Here is a 21,975-nt window from a genome sequence, read left to right as displayed (position 1 = left end):
CCTTGATGATTCACTCATATATTGTCATTTTCTGAACAAAATCCATAGAATAAAACCACCAGAAGATTAGACAGGTAAGAGTCTAATACAATGGCTTTGGAAAACGTGATTTGGTATAACAGCTGTTTCTGTGTCTGTGGATTGTAAGAAAACAGTAATTTTTCTATTTATAACACAGAAGCAGCTAACGAAATGCTTTCTTTTGTCTGCTCAGGTTCCATATTCATTTAATAAATGGCTGGTTCCTATGGCATTTGCATTTTAGAGAAGGGGAAGCAGTTTGAACATTTTTATTTCCATTTGCTCAGACAACCTCAACACTTAGACAAGTGTTAGTGGAATTTCGAGCATCCTTATCTTAAGTCAGGTTTCCTAGGAGACAGACTTTGATAGAGATTTAGACGTGACAAGTTTTACTGGGAATGCCCTCAGGGACAATGACAGCCTGGAGTGAGGGAGCAGGATCTGGGAGGGACAAGTTGCATTGTGATGCAGCTTGTCCCACAGCGAGCTGTGGAGCTGGGAGGGCCATTCAGAGTTCTGTATGGAGGCAAGGTGGCCGGCCTTTGTCCCCTCAGGCCAGCAGGGCAAGGCAGCTCTCTTCAGTAGAGGTCAGTTACCACGAGGGGATCTGTGTGTGAGCTGGGAGAAGGAAAGGAATTCCTCTGTCCTGAAGTGGGGATCTGGGTGAGTCGCTATAGAATCCACTACAGCGCCCTCCAAAACCAGTTGTCAAATGACCTGGGAACTTGAATGAGGAATGGGATGAAGATAGATAATGAGCAGGTTCTTGCATTTTTCTTCCTTTAGTTACTTGTTAAGTTATTACAGAGAAACCAGATTCTTTAGAAAAAAAAAATTTCATGGTAGCACAACAATTTACATATGGTGACTTATTAGAAAGGAATTTTACATATGGTGTTTTATTTAAATTGCAAATTAAATCATACCTCTGTTTATGTCTGAATGTTTAACCTTGTTTGGAAATTTTTTCATCTGTGTATATATGAAGAATTCAGCATGAATTCTGGACGTGGTGGCAGACACCTATAATCCCAGCTGGGCGCAGTGACTGACGCCTGTAATCCCAGCACTTTGGGAGGCCGAGGTGGGCAGATCACCTGAGGTCAGGAGTTTGAGACCAGCCTGGCCAACGTGACAAAACCCCATCTCTACTAAAAATACAAAAATTATCTAGGCTTGGTGGCAGGCACCTGTAATTCCAGCTACTCTGGAAGCTGAGGCAGGAGAATCGCTTGAACCTGGGAGGGAGAGGTTGCAGTGAGCTGAGACTGTGCATTGCACTCTAGCTTAGGGAACAGAGTGAGACTCTGTCTAAAAAAAAAAAGAATTCAGTATGAGTAGGAAAAAATTTCTGGCTAAAAATAGGAAACAGATTAAAGGCATGCATTCATTGATACACCGAGAATTTGGAATAAAGTATCAATTGGCAATAGCAAAATAACCAAATAATTCTGATCTCTGCCCCTGATTAATCTTCTGACTCTATCTACCTTTGCTTCTCCTTTTATCATATCTCATGTTGCCTTTCTCCCATCTCAGTTCTTTTTCTCTTGCTTATTTTCCCATCTGCAAATACTGGTGTACTTAATAGATGCATCTAGCTTAAAGAAATAAAAATAATTATAAAATAGGGACCCCGTTTCTAAGAAATTATAATTTAGAGAGCAAACCTTGTGAACATGAAACTAAAGGACCTTCTAAAATGATCTAAGTTAGGTGACAGCTGGTATAGTCATCAAATATTATGGGAGATGGGAGGGTTGAGGTTGTATTGTGATCTTGAGGAAATGAAGACTTCCTGGAAGAATATGGTGTTAAAAAGTTGTTAAGAGGCCAGGCGTGTGGCTCACGCCTGTAATCCCAGCACTTTGGGAGGCTGAGGTGGGCGGATCACGAGGTCAGGAGATCGAGACCATCCTGGCTAACACAGTGAAACTCCATCTCTAAAAAAAAATTAGCCAGGTGTGGTGGCAGGAGCCTGTAGTCCCAGCTATTCGGGAGGCTGAGACAGGAGAATGGTGTGAACCCGGGAGGTGGAGCTTGCAGTGAGCCGAGATCGTGCCACTGCACTCCAGCCTGGGCGACAGACAGAGACTCTGCCTCAAAAAAATAAAAAAAAAAGTTGTTGACAGATGTGAAAGATTTCCAGGCTGGGAGGGAGTTGGGCAAGCATGGAGAGACAACTGGAAGTGACTGAGTGGTGGCCTGGGGCTCTGGAGCACCCTGGAGTTAAAGGTTTGGGAAGTGATGAGAGTTGGCGGTTAGGTTGGACAGGCAATGCAGCTTTTTCAGTCTGTGTCTTAGTCTGGAAGAAAATACTTTAAACTGGGTGGTTTATAAACAAGAGCAATTTATTTCTCAGAGTTCTGAAGGCTGAGAAGTCCAAGATCAAGACGCCGGCAGATTCAGTGTCTGGTGAGGCCCTGCTTTCTGGTTTCTAGAAGCATCTTCTTACCATATTCTAGCATCTTCTTACCGTATTCTAGCATGACATGAGAGGCAAGGGGTCTTTCCGGGCCGCCTTTTGTAAGGCCACTCATCCTCTTCATGAGGGCTCTGCCATTATGACTGTCCTGTGCAGTGGATTAAGCGGCCAAGGATGAAAGACGCTGTAACTTAATGCTTGAATCACACGGTTTATTGGCACACAGACAATTCTTAACAAATATAGGTATTTTATCCCCATTCTTGCTACACACAACTCTCGTTTTTCACGTGTTAGGAACAGGTCGGGGATCTTACATGAAGAGGCACAGGACTGGTCACAGAAGTCCTCAGGCATTGGGGAATAGCTTCCTCTGGCGTCAAGGCTGGAACGTTGAGGCTGAAGCGTTCAGTCGAGGAGATGGCAAGCCTGACTCCGGGTCCCTTTCTGAGTGGCAGCGTCTCATCCTCATGAGTCTGTGTCTCAGCAGAGCAGGTCAAGCTGCCTGAGGGCTTCTCCTTTTATAGTCCCTGTACGGGGATCCGTCTGTGTCTGGTTATCTTGAAGGTTGGTGCGCCCTAGCATGTGATGCCGTCCCAAATTGGAATATCCCCACACAGTTGGTCTAAACACATTTGGACATTTTGGGCGTTTTGTCAGACATCTGCACTCACACACTAACTATGATAACATATTCACACTATACCCATAAATTGCACTCCAAACAATGACCTAATCACTGCCCCTTTTAAAAAGGCCCCACTTCCTAATACCATCACCTAAAGCATTAAGATTTCAATGTATGTATTTTTTTTGGAGGGACACATTCAGCCCATAGTGGTCCTGTAGGCAAGGCTCAGATGGTAAGGTTTATTTTATACTCTGCATTCAAGGGGGCAATACAAGTTTTTAAGCTGAGGACAAAGCATGATGACATAGTGTCTTTGGAAGATTAATCAGGCAGCAGTTTGGAGGACAGAGTGGGGCAAAAGGTATCAAGCAGTGGAGTGGCACTGTGCTGGCCGCATAGATACAAGGGCTTGATCCCAAGTGACGCAAGTTCAACAGTTTACATGGAAAATGTATAACAGAGTGTATCATTTTCTGTAATTCTATAGAATCTTTTTTTTTCTTTTTCTTTCTTCTTTTTTTTTTTTTTTTTTGAGACAGAGTTTTGCTCTTGTTGCCCAGGCTGGATTGCAATGGTATGATCTCAGCTCACCACAACCTCCGTCTCCTGGGTTCAAGCGATTCCCACGCCTCAGCCTCCCGAGTAGCTGGGATTACAGGCACCCGCCACCACGCCTAGCCCAATTTTGTATTTTTAGTAGAGACGGGGTTTCACCATGTTGGTCAGGCTGGTCTCGAACTCCTGACCTTAGGTGATCCACCTGCCTCAGCCTCTCAAAGTGCTGGGATTACAGACGTGAGCCACCATGCCCAGCCTCAATTTTATAGAATCTTAAAGACAGTAACTTACGCCCCTGCGTGGAACTGTTGCTCAACCAGGATATGCCATTTAAACGCCAAAGTACAAAATAGTTTTAACGAGGAAGCCAAAACTGCCAAGAAGAATGCAGGAGGTGGAAGGCTTTGGGATCCGACAAGAACACAGCTGCCGACATTGCTGAGGGAGAGCTGCCCCCATGAGCCCAGCTTGCATCCTCTCAGGCCCTGCCTGCCCCTCTTAAGGGGCCTCACCCTGCTCACAGCTAGGGGGCGTTCAGCTCCTGAGGCAGTGCAGCTGCGTCTCCCGGCTCTCTGCGTGGAATGCAGGGTGGGAGGCCATGTGGAGGTGATGGGACAGATCAAAGAGCCTGAAGGAGACACGGTTATCCCAGAGTTTTCTTTGTACCATGTCTCACCCATGGTGCTGATTTTCCGGGATCCAGCAGCCACAGCCTGTCTACCCTGAGACGAGACTTGTGGATTCGAGTGTCTCAGAGTGTTCAGAGCACCCCAGTCAAAAATCTCATCCTGACCGTAATTGTAGTCCTGTCGAAGGGATGCCCAGCTTGGAGTTTTCAGGTCTTTGCGTAGGTCAGATGTTTAGGGCTAGGGAGAGAAAAGGGACATTTGACAACACTGAGAGGCTCCTGGCCTGTTGTGTGTGTGGTGGTGGTGGGTGGGGGTTTCTTTGTGGCCACAAGGAGTCTAAGCAAACATTTTTTTTTTAAATTTAAATTTTCATTAACTGTAATTGTATTCCTTTGTCCATAGTTTGTAAATGTTTAATTGATGACGTCATAGTTGGTGCTATTCTCTGATTAAGAGGGGAGGTTACTTTAACATAAACCCTTACATAAATCCAGGGGTCTGGATGGTCAGGTGGCCTGAAGAGAAGCTGTTTTAAAGAATGAGGGTAATTATCACTTGTGGCCCATTATCCATTCTTTGACAGAATCATCACTTTAGTTATTTTAAGTGCACTATTCTAATACTACTAATTTTTGGTTCTTCCCTACCCATAGCCCAAGCCCTAACCCCTTCCTGTGTCCTCCCCACACCCCTTTCTCCCCTACAGCCTTCTCCCAACCCCTGCCGTACATGCATTCCCCTTCTCACGTTATTCTTGTGAGTTTCTGGTAACAGACAATCAGGATTGATCTTAGAAATTCTTGGCCAGGCGTGGTGACTCATACCTGTAATCCCAGTACTTTGGGAGGCTGAGGCTGGAGGTTCACTTGAGGCCAGGAGCTCAAGATCAGGTGGGGCAACAAGCAAGACACTATTTCTGAAAAAGGAAAAAAAAAAAAAAGAAATTCTACCTGAAAGTATTCTCACTGTATTGTACTCTTTGAGGTTATGATTTAGTCACATGTTCCTGAAGAGCTTTGCAGCATGTAGCTTGAGTTGTGTGTGCTGTGCCCATTGTCCTTGTGTCCTTTGTCAGCAGGTTGTAAAGACAGCTGTTTGCTCTCTTTTTTTTTCTTTTCTTTTTTTTGACAGAGTCTCACTCTGTCACCCAGGCTGGAGTGTAGTGGCGCAGTCTTGGCTCACTGCAACCTCCGCCTGCTGGGTTCAAGCGATTCTCCTGCCTCAACCTCCCAAGTAGCTGGGATTACAGGCACCCACCACCACGCCCAGCTAATTTTTGTATTTTTAGTAGAGATGGGGTTTCACCATGTTGACCAGGCTGTTCTTGAACTCCTGACCTCAGGTGATCTGCCCGCCTCGGCCTCCCAAAGTGGTGGGATGACAGGCGTGAAGCCACCGCGCCCGGCCAACAGTTGCTTACTTTTTACCTTCAGATACAAAGACTGGGAAACATTAAGCAGGAACAACTACTTGCTTAAAATTGCTTTTATGAGGTATTTGACAAAAACATGTAATGTGAAGCTACAAAGGCAAAGGTATTTACAGATCAAGACCAATCGGGACAGGGTCTCCAAAATATTCCCTAAGCGTTTAGCTTTCTCTAAACTTCCTTTTAAAAATGTCTGTAAAAGAGCAGTGCTTTATCCACTTAGCATTTTAAAACCTCAATAAATATACATTTATTTATGTAGCTTCCTCCCTAGTGATTTTCCCTGAGAACCTCAGATGTAGTCATTTCTAGCCTAAAAATAGAATGTACAATGTAGATGACATCATGCAAGAGAAATTCTCTGGAACAAGTTTTCTTTGAAGTACGTGGGTGGAGAAGATCCTTTTTGAAATAAAAAGGCACTCTCACAGTTAATGTACTGGCTGAGCTGCGTACTGTCAGTGGTCACATGCTCTGGCCGTGTCCTGGGCCTCTTGGGTGTTTCTGGGGCAGGATGATGCAGCTTTCATTTGAGCATGTCCAATGTGGACCAGATCACACCGCCATCCACACGCCAGATCGCCTTTGAAGTTCCCAGGGAGGAAGAGTTGTAAATTAAGTCCAGTTAGTACTTTATTTTCCTTTCCACTTATTATTTCAAACAAGTAAACAAGGACAAAACCTCACCACCCTTAGGCAGTCGTGGCATTCTCCCAGATGGCGTCCCCCGTCCTGCCTCATTATGTGCGATTTCCAGGGGAGCCAGGCCTGCTTCTGTGGTTAATTAGGCTGGAGAGGGAGGAGGTGATTGGACTACCAGGGGGTACTTGGGGAAGGAGGAAGCGCTTGCTGGTAGGGTTGAGACTGCTCTGGGTTTTGTGAAACGTGGACTTCAGTTTAAATATTTACTTAAATACAGTTTTAAAATCATAAAGACGATGGATTGCATTTAGACAACTGGAAACTGGTGAGAACACTGAGAACAAAGCTTTGAGGAAAATACGAGGATACTATGGTGTATTTCTAGATGTGTGCAGGGGGAAGCAGTTTGAAGAACAAACCACTGGAGAGTAGCGTATTTGTGAAGGGATTTGAGGGAGATAAAGCCAGATTGTGGAGGTGGTGGGTGAAGATGTGAACTTTATTCAGTAGGCAACAGGGAGATGGTGAAAGTGTTACTTTTTATTTTTTATGTTTTTATTTTTTAAGGCAGAGTCTTGCTGTGTTGCCCAGGCTGGAGTGCAGTGGCATGGTCTTGGCTCACTGCAACCTCTGCCTCCTGGGTTCAAGTGATTCTCGTCCCTCAGCCTCCCGGGCAGCTGCGATTACAGGCATGTGCCACTACGTCCTGCTAATTTTTGTATTTTAGTAGAGGTGGGGTTTCACCATGTTGGCCATGCTGGTCTCAAACTCCTGACCTCAAGTGATCTGCCTGTCTCAGACTCCCAAAGTGCTGGGATTACAGGCGTGAGCCAATGTGCGTGGCTGGAAGTGTTTTTATTTTCTATTTTTTTTGAGATGGAGTCTTTCTCTTTTGTCGCCCAGGCTGGAGTGCAGTGATGTGATCTCCGCTCACTGCAGCCTCTGCCTCCCGGGTTCCAGTGATTCTCCTGCCTTAGCCTCCTGGGTAGCTGAGATTACAGGCGTACGCCACCATGTCCAGCTAATTTTTGTATTTTTACTAGAGATGGGGTTTTGCCATGTTGGCCAGGCTGGTCTCAAACTCCTGACCTCAAGCAAACTGCCCGCCTTGGCCTCCCAAAGTGTTGGGATTACAGGCATGAGCCACCATGCCCAGCCTGTAAGTGTTTTTGACAGGAGAGTAAGAATGTTTGGTTTAGTTCGGTGAGCATTTGTTCAGTGCATACTCTGGGTCAGGCAAATGTGCACAGATTGGAGACTGAAAGAAGTCACTGTCTCTGCCCTCAGGGTGCTCTCAGTCTAGCAGGTGACAGAGAGTTGAGCGTATAATTTCAACATAACGCAGTGATTCAGTGCACATGGCATTCCAGCGCTGTGGAGGACAGAAACGGGAAGTGTAGCCTCACATGCAGTCGTGGAAGACCCTGGAGGAGGGATGCCGAGTTGCTTCTTGAAAAATGAGTTTACCATAAGGAGAATGGAGAGGGGGCTTCCAGGCCAAGGCACAGTGGGAGCAAAGGCAATGTGGTTACAGGTAGGTGGTGAGAGGTAGTCAGGGCAAGTAGGACTGTCTGTCACTCTCTCCTTCCAGTACCACTGCAGACGCCTCCAGTTTCACCCTTCATCCGATGCATCTTCCGTACAACAGCCAGACTGGGTTGCATCTGAAAAGCACATCTGGGTCGGGCGCAGTGGCTCATGCCTGTAATTCCAGCAATTTGGGAGACCGAGGTGGGCGGACACTTGAGGTCAGGAGTTCAAGACCAGCCTGGCCAATGTGGCGAAACCCCATCTCTACTAAAAATACAAAAAGAATTAGCCAGGTGTCATGGCACACGCCTGTAATCCCAGCTACTTGGGAGGCTGAGGCAGGAGAATCGCTTGAACCCAGGAAGCAGAGGTTTCCGTGAGCTGAGACCACACCATTGCACTCCAGCCTGAGCAACAGAGTGGTATGTCTCAAAATAAATAAATAAAATAAAAGTAAAAAAATAAAAAGCACATGTGATCCTGTGATTGCCAGATAAAGTCCCTGATCACCTCTCCCCACCTTGACCTTTACCTGCAACTCCCTGAGCCTACCCTTCTGCTCCTTTCTTCAGGTTTTTCCTCAGGCAGCGAGGACTCTCGTGCTGTGCACAGATGTGCCCTGCTCCCCTCCGCCCTCTTCATCTGGCTCACCCCTTCTCGACTGTCACGAAGGGTTTAGGGGTCGCTTCCTCCAGGGTGCTGTCCTTGATCGCCCTCTCGCTCACTCCATCAGGGAACCCCACTCCCCTCCCACAGTTCTCCATGTCTGTGCCACTGCTCTCATCTGTGGCTTTGTCATGATTTCTTCGTGTGTAAGGTCGTTCCTGCTATAAAATACGTGCTGCTGGAGGAACCGTGACTTTTTTTCATCTCTGAACCCTTGATGCTTTGCTTGAGTTAGTGAATGTGTGGACGCACCTCTGTCTCGTCTGTCCAAGGATCTGTCCTCTTTACTGCAGGAAACAGAGTTCTTCTCTGAGTCAGCCCCCACCCCACTCCCCAGTGTTCTAGACCTTCTTCCTTCACCCCCGGCTAACAGAACCCCTCCTTTTGCCCTGCCCTGTTCTCATGCTTCCCCTCCCTGTGTTATTAGAGCCTCTGCCTTAGGCCACTATCATATGTGATTTCACAGTAACTCCACAAGGCAAAGATGTAGATATAGCACCCATTTGATGGACAAGTAAATAGACCCTTAGGAGAATTATATGTCTTTTCTTTTTCTTCTTCTTTTTTTTTAGAATTAAAAATTTTTAAAAAAATAGACGGTCTCTCTACGTTGCCCAGGCTGGTCTTGAACTACTGGGCTCAAGTGATCCTCCCATCTCAGCCTCTCGAAGTGCTGGGATTACAGGAGTGAGCCACTGCACCCAGGCGAGAAGTACATTTTCTGTATAAGTACCGCGCACTAACTGATGGTGCCGGAGTGGCAAGAAGTGCATTTGCTCATGTCACACAGCTGGTCAGTGGCAGAGCTGGGATTTGGACACAAATCTGTGCTCCTAATTCATAGGCGCTACTGTTCCGTAAGACTTGGGTAAATCAGATGATGCTTTGCTTGCTAACTAAACCAGGTGATGAATTGTTTTGTATGGAATAGAATCCTAGATTTACTTGTTTTCATAATGTGGATTTTTCAGGTTGATTTGATGGGAATTATATTGATTATAAAACTGAGTGAATTTTTGGGTATGGGAATTATATCTCAAAGGAAAACAGAACAAAACCGAATCTCTCAACTTTAGCTAGTTGTTCTAACTACTGCTGAGCTTGAGTGTAATCTATGTCACTAGCTGGTTCTTCTGTGAAGATCGGTTTTAGTTTTTGGAAAGCATAGAACGGGAGATTTTTAGCTTCTTACACCAAGAAGGAAACATGAATTATCTTACAGGACAAACCTAGTAATAGGCAAATGACTACTGCGATTAAATGACTAAATGGCAGAAAATATTTTTCTAGGACTGCTGGGTGTGGCAGGAATGTACTTGTCATCTTTTTTTTTTAAAAAAAACATTATTCATTTGTTATTTTTAGCATTAGGCTTCATCCATCTCCCTCCCACTTTACTACAGGAGACCATAACCTTTCTGAGTTCATTAAATCAATAAAGCTGTGTTAGCAGTAAAGAGGAAAATTTTTCATTGAATTTGTGCCAGTGTTTAAAATGGGAGTGTTCCCCTGTAATTTTGTTATTAGTAACTTCCTTTCACAATGAAAGATAAAGAAAACCTCCTTAGAGTGAGTTTTTATCAGTCTTCTCATTTTTATGTTTTGAGCATGGGCATTAAAAGAAACAAAAGCTTAATCTACATAGAAGTTACGTTTTTTACTTTTTTTTTTTTTTTTTTTTTTTGACAGGGTCTCACTCTGTTGCCCAGGCTGGAGTGTGCAGTGGCCCTGTCTCGGCTCACTGCAGCCTCGACCTCCTGGGCTCAAGCTATCCTCCCACCTCTGCCTCCCGCATAGATGGGGCTATAGGCATGCGCCAACCACACCTGGCTGAGTTTTATATTTTTAATAGAGATGGGGTTTCACCACGATGACCAGGCTGGAAGTGTTTTTTTTTTTTTTAATTTTTGTATCATATCTTGATGTTTATCTTTAAAAAATAAGGAAACATCTAGAAACTTATCAATATTTAAAGAATTTAGGAAAAGGGGGTGAGGTGTCTTGGATTAAAAAGAACTGATTTTGGGCATTTTAGTTTTTGATGTTAGAAAAAAATATCTCCAGAAACATCTTGATAAATGTGGTCAGGTAATACATTACTATTTTGGTGATTATTATCATTGAACTGTACTGAATCTCTAAACTAACATACATAATAGCTAAAAGATTATCTTTTATTTCTTCCTTTACCCTTTAAAATATGTATCTTTGTCTTTCTTTTATGTCACCTTCTGAGGAATTGTTATAAAATGTTTTTCTTTCAAGTTAACATTACTTTAAATTTGGGCTGGCTTTGAACGTCAAGGCTAGTAGGATATTGAAATGATGTAAAGTGTTCAATATGAATAGGGCCACTAAATGAGAGTGTGGTAGTCTTACCTCCTTGTCTGTAGAATACCTGGGGGTATATGGGCAGAAATAAAATTGACGGGTAAAAATGTAAATGAAAGTTGCTGAGGTCACGGTTAGGATAGTGCACAGGTATCTGCCTATGAATCAGAAGACCTGAAATCAGGGGCCCCGTCATAGCTACTTGAGAGTGTCCCTGTGCCCCACATGTTGTTCACATCAGAATCAGCTTTGGGTCTGCTAGGCTGGTAGGGCGAACTTTTTATGTGACTCTGGTCAAATCGCTTCTCTTCTGGACTTAAGTTTCACCTGCTGAGAAATGAAGGTATGGTAATATCAACTCCTTTGCAATTTCATTGCAAATGTTAACAGCCTTTCTAAATACTATAAGGTCTGTTATGAGCCTATGGGTCCAGCACTTGTCCGTCTTCCTTCCCTCTAAGGAACCCAAGCATCTGAATCTGGGGCCTCACCATACTTTTACTTGAATACTCCTTCAAGTTCCTCTCTACAACTTTGGTGAGTCTGTGGAAAGTCAAATATTTCATATTGATTCTTATTTAACCACAAATCTTCATTTAAGCTCTGTGACTGATTCTTTCTATAAAGAACCATGACCTTGAAAATAAGATGACTATGATCTTTCAATATGGAATAGATATGTGAGTAAAGATGGCTTATTGTGCCACAGAGATCTACAGGGATGAAGGCTGTGTAAGTCAGGGGTCTCCAGAGAAACAGAACCAGTAGGATGTGTGGTATACATGAAGAGGTGTGTGTATGTGTTTGTGTAGGGAGAGAAAGAGAGAGATTTATTATAAGAAATAGGCTCATGCATTTATGGAGAAGGGCAAGTCCCAAGGTCTGCAGGGCCAGTCAGTAAGCTGGAGACCTGGGAGAGCCAATGGTATATAGTTCCAGTCTGAGTCGAAGACATGAGAATGAAGAGAGCTGAGGGTGTAGTTCTGGGCTGAAGACTGGCAGGCTCAAGACTGAGGAAGAGCCCATGTTTCGTTCAAGTCCAAAGCCAAGGGGAAAAAAAAGCCAGTGTCCCAGTTTGAAGGCTGTCAGGGGGAGGAGTTCTCTGTTACTTGAGGGGGTGTCAGCCTTTTTGTTCTCTTCAGGTGGTCAACAGATTGGATGAGGCCCACCCACATTAGGGAAGGCAGTCCACGTTACTCAGTCTACCCACTTAAATGTTAATCTCCCCCAAAACATCCTCAGAGACACACCCAGAATAATGTTTGACTAAATATCTGGGTACCCCATGGCCCAATCAAGTTGGTTGGTATGTAATATTAACCATTACGCAGGTGGATCGCTTTGAGCTCAGGAGTTTGAGACCAGGCTGGGCAACATGGCAAAACCCGGTCTCTACAAAAAAATGCAAAATTAGCCAGGCATGGTGGCATGCACTTGTGGTCTCGAGAGGCTGAGTTGGGAAGATCAATTGAGTGCGGGAAGCAGAGGTTGCAGTGAGCCGACAGTGCCACTGCACCCGCAGCCGGGGTATCAGAGTGAGACCCTGTCTCACAACAAAATCAAAAACAAAAAAAACAAACAAACAAAAAAACGCTCCAGTCAGGATAAGGATAAGAAGATAAGGAACATTGCTGAAATAGAGAAGTCATAAGGTTACTTTTCCTTTGCTTTTTCTACTAAATTAAATTTTAAATGAACTCTACAGTGTACAGTTTATTGAGATACTGGTTGTCTTGAAACTTAATAAGATATAAGCAAAACAACAAACGTCTTGATTTTTATAAGGTCTCCTTTGGGCTATTGGGGTGTTCCAGCCCTGTTGACTTTCCCACAAACCTAAGCATCTGGGTCTGTGTTCTTCCTCTGAATTCACCTGTATTTTGTCCCAAGCTTTGGGTGGAGAGGTCTGTGAGTGCTGAAGATTATTTAAGTGTTTCTGACAAAACTTTATGATTCCCTGTGTATGGTTTGGGACGGAACTGTCTTTACCTCTCAGTGCTGCTTTGCTGTGTAGTCACATAAATACATTAAATAGTGCTTTCAAAAATACTTTTAAAACTACAGGACTCAGTGCAAATACAAGAGATTGTCTTCTTCCCCAATCTATGGTGATTGGCATAGACCTGGATTTTAGTTTATTTTATTTTGTCTTTTTTTTTTTTTCTGAGATGGAGTCTCACTCTGTTGCCCAGGCTGGAGTGCAGTGGTGTGGCCTCGGCTCACTGCAGCCTCTGCCTCCTGGGTTCAAGTGATTCTCCTGCCTCAACCTCCTGAGTAGCTGGTATTACAGGCATGTGCCACCACAGGTGGCTAATTTTTTTTTTTTTTTTTTTGTATTTTTAGTAGAAATGGGGTTTCACCATGTTGGTCAGTCTGGTCTTGAACTCCTGAACTCAAATGATCTGCCTGCCTCAGCCTCCCAAAGTTCTGGGATTACAGGTGTGAGCCACCGCTCCTGGCCTTTTTTTGTCTTTTTAATCCATCATGGATGGCATGGGCATCTTTACCTTCTGGTATCCAAGGACTCCTTCATTTTCTTTTTGTTTTCTTGTTTTCTTTTTGGAGAGAGTCTCACTCTGTTATCCAGGCTGGAATGCAATGGCATGATGTCAGTTTTCTTCATCCTCCATCTCTTGGGCTCAAGCAATCCTCCTACCTCAGCCTCTCAAGTAGCTGGGACTACAGGCATGCACCACCATGCCTGGCTAATTTCTGTATATTTTGTAGAGACAGGATTTTGCCATGTTGCCCAGGCTGGTCTCAAACTCCTGGGCTCAAGCAATCTGCCCTTTGGCCTCTCCAAGTGCTGGGATTACAGGCGTGAGCCACCGTGCCTGGCCACTCATTCATTTTCTTTCCTCTTACATCTTCACCCTCCATACAACCTTCAGAAAATATCTGATAAAGTGTTTTACACTGAGGCATAAATGAGTGTGATAAACTTTAATGCATTATTCAATCTAGGAATGTCTACATATTATTAGAAGACAAAGGAATCCATCTATAATTTTGGATTTTCAGGAATCATCTGGAGAGAAGATGTTTGGGAAACAGAACTGAGATTATAGTTTTTACTGAACCTTAAGTAAGGTGTCAGTTTGTACCCATCTGTCACTCTGGAATCTGGAATTCTCTAATATGGCAGGACCCGGAAGAGACTTGCAGTTTCAGTTTGAACTGTCTTATTAGTCTAGAACAGGAGTCATCAGTAAGGCCGTGCACCAGAATCCCAGGAGGTGCTTATGAAATGTAAACTTTCCTAGACCTCAGACCTAATGGATAGAATCTTCAGGTGTAGGACCTGGGCATCTGCATTTTTAAAAGCCAACAGGTCATTCTGTCCATTCAAGGCTGATACCAGTAGGCCATCACGTTGCTAATATGGGTATACAGGATCTTAAGTGAGGTTAAATTCTTTATGGATGTTGACATTGTTTCAATGCACCTTGGAACGTCACTGTTTTGCTGACAAATGATGATGATCAAGAAATTCTTTGTTTAGATCTTGTGACTGTTTTTCTTTCATGCAGAAAAGTTGTGCAGCGACCAACCTAAGAAATAGATACAGAGAACTTGGAGAAGGTCTGAGAAATGCCCAGAATTTGTAATACTTTTCTATGGGGAGAGATTGGAGGGGGCAGAGTGTCCAGTGTTGGAAATCCTTCGAAGTATCATGTATCCAGAATGAAGGATTCACCTAGAAAGCTTAGTGTGAAAGGCTAAGATCCATTTGGGTGCTCAGCAACATGGCAGAACTAAAGCTACAACTGTTAGACCTGAAAATAACCTCACTCTTCACACTGAATCCTTTATTACAAGCATTGACTTACCGACCTTCTCTTGAGTGTTGAGATTGCTCTTAAGACCTTTTGAATCACAGCTTTCTGTTCTTTTCATTCTTCTGCTGAGTCCCTGTGTTGGCAAGTCACAAGAACCTCTCTTCACCTATTATTAATAATTTATCTTTGCATGAAGGTAATACTTGTAGGTAATGCATTTTGACATCCTTGGGAGAAAGGAGAGTGGCTCCCAGAGTTTGGCTGCATTTCTTTACTAAATCATGACTTAAGTTTTAAAGAAGTTCATAGGAACTTTTGTGGTGTAAACAGCTGCATATAATTTAGTTTTATTTAGATGTACAGATGGTGGTTATTCTCCAAGATACTTAGGAGTATTCTAAGTAAAAGTTCTATTTGCCCTTATCCCTGAAGTCCATTTGCTTCTTATTGTTTTGAGTCATTTACTCAGAATGAACAGAAACATAAAGTCACTACTTTCATTTATCTGGCATCTGTTTGTGTGCAGTTCAGTTAATCCGGTTTAGGATCAGGGACTGTAGATGTGAAGGGAAATGAAGCAAAGTGAAAAAGCTGACTTGCAAATTGCATCCTGTTTTAAGTCAGGATGGTTAGAGTGTTGGCATTCTCCAAACATCATGCCTTTTTGGCATGTCACTGTATTGGGACCACTGGCTTTTTGTTTTTGGTTTTGTTTGGCTATCCTGATGAAGTGTAGTGCCAGATGACCCAGTGCATTTCTTTGTTTTTTTCTTTGAGACAGAGTCTTGCTCGGTCGCTCAGGCTGGAGTGCAGTGGCATGATCTTGGCTCACTGTAACCTCCGCCTCCTATGTTCAATCGATTCTCCTGCCTCAGCCTCCAGAGTAGCTGAGATTACAGGTGTCTGTCACCACACCTGGCTAATTTTTGTGTGCATATATACACACACACACACACATATATACACACATATATATACACACACACATATATATATTTTGTTTGTTTGTTGATTTGTTTTTTAGTAGAGATGGGGTTTCACTGTGTTGGTCAGGCTGGTCTTGAATGCCTGACCTTCAGTGATCTGCCCACCTTACTTCCCAAAGGACCCAATACATTTGGATGGGAGGGATTGAGATGGGGTGAGCAGGCAAGGCTAATTTAAACCATGCAGACCAGCTGAAACTATTTTTTCTTCAAGTTTGTGAAAGGGATCATGTTTTCATTTTAACCCATAAAAACTTTTAATTTTTATTTAAATCACCTCTGTTTTTGCTTTAAGATCCAGCAATGGGAGCAGAATCTTGAGAAATTTCACATGGATCTGTTCAGGATGCGCTGCTATCTGGCCAGCCTACAAGGTGGAGAGTTACCGAACCCCAAGAGTCTCCTTGCAGCCGCCAGCCGCCCCTCCAAGCTGGCCCTTGGCAGGCTGGGCATCTTGTCTGTTTCCTCTTTCCATGCTCTGGTAAGTTCCTAAGGAAGGCTATTTCTGCAGCATTCGGGGAGGGCTGCGGATGCTCCCCCTTTCTTCAGCTTGTTGCCATCAGCACTTGTGGGACTTGACCCAACAACGGACACCTAGAGGCCAGGTCACCCAGAGGCCACAGGCCTGGGGATGAAGGAGACCAGACATCGTGCTATAGAGCCCCCAGTTTCTCTACTGCTTATTCTAGCGTCCAGCAGCTAGTGAACAGTTACTGCATGTTCATCTCTGTCTGCCTCTCCGTGTGTTCCACCTCATACCATCAGGAAAGTGGGTTGCTGGAGAAGGGACAACAGTGGGGTGAAGATTAAAGGATGGATTAAAGGTTGTTTTCTTTGTCCTGCAGAGCGCCCCGTTGGGTTTTTTGAAGTCACTCCCATTTTGGTGGCTTCTGTGTGTTGTGTCGGCTCAGCCTGGGGGTTTGCAGTGGTTTTGCTGACACTGCTGCCCACCATGGAGAGACCTGAATGTCATGACTTGTGTTATCCAGATGAGAGCTGTCTATATGGTGGATGCCTTCCTGGCATTTCAGACATGCAGTAGCTTTTGGCGATGGTCACAATGCGTTTATAGCAAGCAGAGCTCACTTCCTTAGGGCAACTGTTAGTTTTTTCTGCCACTCAAATACTAAGCCTTTAGATTTTTTTAAACTGTGTTTTACATTAGGTATGTTCTAGAGATGACTCTGCTCTCCGGAAAAGGACACTGTCACTGACCCAGCGAGGGAGAAACAAGAAGGGAATATTTTCTTCGTTAAAAGGGCTGGACACACTGGCCAGAAAAGGGAAGGAGAAGAGACCTTCTATAACTCAGGTGAGCTCTTCAGCATGGGAACAGCATACTAGAGTGCAATTCCTGAAACCCCTAATTTTCCGCCTGCTATAAATCATCAATGTTCATTCTCTGTTAAGAATGAAATCAGGCCAGGTGGGGTGGCGCATGCCGTAATTCTAGCACATCGGGAGGGCAAGGCAGGAGGATCACCTAAGCCCAGGAGTTCAAGAGCAGCCTGGGCAACAGAGTGAGACCCCATCTCTACAAATAGCCGAGTGTGGTGGTGTGCGCCTATAGTCCCAGCTATTCTGAAGGCTGAATTGGGAAGATCGCTGGAGCCCAGGAGGTCAAGGCTGCAGTGAGCCATGATTTTGCCACTGCACTCCAGCCTGAGTGACAGAGCGAGACCCTGTCTCAAAAATAAAAATGAAAATAAAAGTTGATTCAAAGGAATCAATTCTTAGCATGCTCTTTTTTTTTTTGCCCAACGAAAGTGCACAAGTTGCCGTATCTATCCTGGCACTCCCGAAGAGGTAGTCATACTGCATGCAGTGCTTAAGAACAGAAAAAATAAGAATAATCAGAAAATAATCCACACTTTTCCTTCCCTCTAGTACTACTAATATTTATTTTCTCATAGATTTTATATTAAAATAAATGGAAAATTAATAATCAGAAGAGTGGCAGCTCAATTCTGTTGCTAGTGCTGTGGATTTTGCTCACTAAATCCTTAGAACATGGCCTTGGGGTTTTGTCATCCCATTTTAGAGATGAGGAGACTGCCACTTGAAGAGGTTAGTTACATCACTTACCTTCCCCTGTTCACCAGCACCAAAGGGCATGGCCGGGACTAATTTCTGCCTAAGTCCATGGTCTTGAAACACTGGAATATTGCGGGTGCTTATTTTTCCCTTGGGGAGGGGTGGCTCTTGTAATGTTTTCTTTTTCTTTCTTTCTTTCTTTTTTTTTTTTTTTTTTTTTTTGAGATGGAGTCTTGCCCTGTCACCCAGGCTGGAGTGTAGTGGTGCGATCTTGGCTCACTGCAACCTCTGCCTCCTGGGTTCAAGCGATTCTCCTGCCTCAGCCTCCTGAGTAGCTGGGGCTACAGGTGCACACCACCATGCCTGGCTAATTTTTGTATTTTTAGTACAGACAGGATTTCACCTGTTGGCCAGGCTGGTCGTGAACTCCTGACCTCAGGTGATTCACCCATCTGGGCCTCCCAGAGTGCTGATTACAGGTGTGAGCCACCGTGCCTGGCCTCTTCTGATATTTTTATTAAGGAAAGTAGCCTAAGCACATGTTGTTGAAATGCGGCCCAAGTATTGTAAATTGTTTTCAGAACATTTTGAATATGTGTATTTCATGGTGCACCTGTATTTCATGATGCAGGTGCATGATAATGGATTTTATCTTGCTGACTGATATGTTTTAGGATTACTATGTTTCAAAGCTGTCGAAAAAATAAGTTATATGATGACCTGATCATTCAGGTGAATAGGGAAAAGGTTTGCAATTAAATCTGAAGAAGTTTTTGCTTTTATTTTCAATGAGCTGCTGTTTTTCTGACTATGTTTCCAATATCATTGGAAAGAGAGTCACATTTTATTGGATCTTTGTTTTCTAATTTGTATATGACTATTTATTTGATAATGCTTTTGTGAATTAGGTAAGTAAAAGGGCCAGTCTCAATTCCTTTGACCTGTTTAAAACCTTGAAACAATAAAGTTAGAGGTGGTGGGGAGTGGGCTGGTTCATTAACAGCAGAATCACAGGAAACTTCTTTTATGTGGCCACCATTTTTGTATACTGATATACAAAAATAGTATCAGATTTTAAAATTGTGGTTCTACTTGTAATGAATTTTTTTTCTTATTTGAGACAGAGTCTCTGTCACCCAGGCTGGAGTGCAGTGGTGTAATCTTGACTCACTGCAACCTCCACATCCCAGGTTCAAGCAATTCTTGTGCCTCAGCCTCCTGAGTAGCTGGGACTACAGACTTGAGCCACCATACTCAGCTAATTTTTATATTTTTAGTAGAGTCAGGGTTTCACCATGTTGGTCAGGCTGGTCTTAAACTTCTGGCCTCATGTGATCCACCTGCCTCTACCTCCCAAAGTACTGGGATTACAGTGAGCCACCGTGACCAGCCTGTAATTTAATTTAATTTAATTTAATCGTAAAGAGTAATCTTATTTGTTGGTTGTAATGGAAATGTATTTCCTCATTATTGACTGTAGTCAACTGCAAACCCTTTGCTAATGGTGGGCCTATGCTTTCTTTATTTTAAAAAAATCATTTTTGTAGAAATGGGAGTGGGGGCGGTCTCCCTATGTTGCCCAGGCTAGTCTCAAACTTCTGGCCTCAATCTGTCTTCCCACCTCAACCTCCCAAAGTTCTGAGATTATAGGCCTGAGCCATAACATCCAGCCCTTATGCTTTGTGAACTGAACTTCTTTGATGGTTAACTAATGTCCTTAAGGTATTTTAATCAAGACAGTATATTCTATTTAACTAAATAATAACTTGATAAATAACTTGCTTACTTTTCTTAGACATAGACATTCTGCTAATTAGATATGAGTCTAATATGGTTTTTACCCAGCATGTGTCGTAATTTGTTCTCAACATAGATTTTTTGATAAACAAAAGCATTTGGTTGAACATTTTTTGTTTGAAAAAGATATGAAACTAATTACAGTGTCAGTATTTATATAACTGAATGAAGTTGATTTAGTAGGTATTTCTAAATGTTTATGTTGTTTTTAATGTTAATTATGCCACTACGAAATTTAGAAGGTGAAATTTGGAAAAGGCAATTGTTTCTAGTTCTTCTACCCAAACAAACCACTTTTAACATTTAGCTGTATTTTCTTCCAAGATTTATTCTGTGCACATTTAAAAAAGTAGGTATGAGCTTGATTTTGGTGGTTCTGTTTCACACCTTCAGAAACATGTACTTTTTGGTTAAAAGTGATATCAAGAATTTATTTATTTATTTATTTATTTATTCATTCATTCATTCGAGACAGTCTCGTGCTGTTGCCCAGGCTGGAGTGCAGTGGCATGATCTCAGCTCACTGCAACCTCTGCCTCCCGGGTTCAAGCGATTCTCTGCCTCAGCTCCTGAGTAGCTGGGACCACAAGTGGGTGCCACCAGGCCCGGCTAATTTTTGTATTTTTAATGGACATGGCATTTCACTATTTTGGTCAGGCTGGTCTTGAACTCCTGACCTCAGGTGATCTGCCCACCTCAGCCTCCCAAAATGAGGGATTGCAGGCCGACTTAAATAGTAGATGACATAAAAAGTAAAATGTAACTATGTGGGAAATTAAAACTTTAAGTGTGTTAGAATAGTAGTACAAATTGTGATATGCAACTCTTCTAAAATGTTATAGAACTTTAGTTTTTAAATAATGAAACAGGGTAGCTGGCAAATGAACATTACAGGGCCATTTCATTAGTCTTTTCATCCCCTGTCTGTCAGATATTTGATTTAAGTGGCAGCTGTGGATTTTCTGGAACTCAGCTACCTCAAAACTCCAATAACTGCACTGAGGTAAACTTTGCTGTAGATGGCCGCCATCTTGTTTTACATGAATGACACAAATGCTAAGTTAAGCGAGGAATGCTGGTTCAGAATCTTTAATGAACTCCTTGAAAATAGATTTGTAATTAAAATGGTCCCAGTAGGTATTCTCTAAAGAGATGGTCTTCAATGCCAAGCATCTTGGAAGTATCTGACCTCACAATAACTCCATTTTAAAATCAGCAACATGACTAGACTGAAGTCATAATAGCATCTTTTATTTATACGTCTCTATTCCTCAGCAGTACTTATCTTCATTTGAGAGTTCAGTGAATACAAAATTGCATTTTCCTTTCGGGGTTGTCAGGGATCTTCACACAGATAGTATATTCTCTGCTGTGTCTCTCCAGGCGCTGTCAAGTGGGGCCTGAGTAGTGTCTCCTCATCCCCAAAATTGCTTCTGACCAAACAAATCCTCAGAATGATCTCTGAATGAAATCCTAGAGTATGAAATCCTGGATGTGCCTATGCCTCTTCCTAGTGCCTTTTTCAAACCCACAACATCCTCATGAGGCTGTGTTAGTTCTCTAATGTCTCCTCCACCAAATAATTTTTTTTTTTTGAGATGGAGTCTTGCTCTGTTGCCCAGGCTGGAGTGTAGTGGCATGATCTCAGCTCACTGCAACTTCCTCCTCCCAGATTGAAGCAGTTCTCCTGCCTCAGCCTCCCAAGTAGCTGGCATTACAGGCGCCCTTCACCATGCCTGGCTAATTTTTGTATTTTTAGTAGAGATGGGGTTTCACTATGTTGGCCACGTTGGTCTTGAACTCCGGACATCACAATCCACCCACCTCAGTCTCCCAAAGTGCTGAGATTACAGGCGCGAGCCACCGCGCCCGGCCAGTTCTTACTCTGCACTTACGTCTCTTACTGTTAGCCATTCTGTCAAGTGCATATGTCATGGCTCCCAGGAAAGCTTGTAATTGATATAGTTTATATATGGCCCATGAGTATCTGTATATTCTCAATCTAGAGCACACTGCTAAGGATACAGTACTTGCTTAATAAGTTTGATGATTAGTTATTTCTACTATAGTCATTTAATGGCTGAGAATGACTGATTTGTAATAAAGGTCCATAATTTTAGGATCATATCTCTTCCAGCACTGTGTAACAATGTAAAATTCTTACTTTGAAAGTTAAGAGACCTGGCATGGTGGCTCATGCCTGTAATCCCAGAATTTGGGGAGGTTGAGTCAGGTGGACCATTTGAGACTGGCCTGGGCAACATAGTGAAATCCTGTCTACCGAAAATGCAAAAAATTAGCCAAGTGTGGTGGCATGCTCCTGGGAGGCTGAGGTGGGAGGATCACTTGAGCCTGGGAGGCAGAGGTTGCAGTGAGCCAAGATCGCAGCACTGCACTCTGACCGGGGTGACAGAGTAAGACCCTGTCCCTGAAAAAAGAAAGTTATGAAACTATAGCATCAGTACACTTCCTATTAACAGAGTGTATGTTGGACTTTGAAAATAAATTTGGCTC

At 43.3% G+C, this 21,975-nt stretch overlaps 1 protein-coding gene across 4 annotated transcripts in view; it reads left to right on the top strand.

Moving 5' to 3' along the window:
• TIAM2 (TIAM Rac1 associated GEF 2) overlaps nt 1-21,975 on the top strand; it is a 272,136-nt gene that overhangs the window by 161,260 nt on the left and 88,901 nt on the right. For all 4 annotated transcript variants that reach the window (XM_038001128.2, XM_073022315.1, XM_038001129.2 and 1 more), the window contains 2 exons: nt 15,926-16,111; nt 16,796-16,942. In XM_038001128.2, coding sequence (XP_037857056.2) covers nt 15,926-16,111; nt 16,796-16,942 — 333 coding nt within the window. The remainder of the gene's footprint in view (nt 1-15,925; nt 16,112-16,795; nt 16,943-21,975) is intronic.

This window comes from Chlorocebus sabaeus, chromosome 13, assembly GCF_047675955.1.
Source record: "Chlorocebus sabaeus isolate Y175 chromosome 13, mChlSab1.0.hap1, whole genome shotgun sequence".
In the NCBI taxonomy this organism is placed as follows: Eukaryota; Metazoa; Chordata; class Mammalia; order Primates; family Cercopithecidae; genus Chlorocebus; species Chlorocebus sabaeus.
The sequence above is the reverse complement of the archived record's forward strand: the minus strand, read 5'-3'. Positions and strand labels throughout refer to the sequence as shown.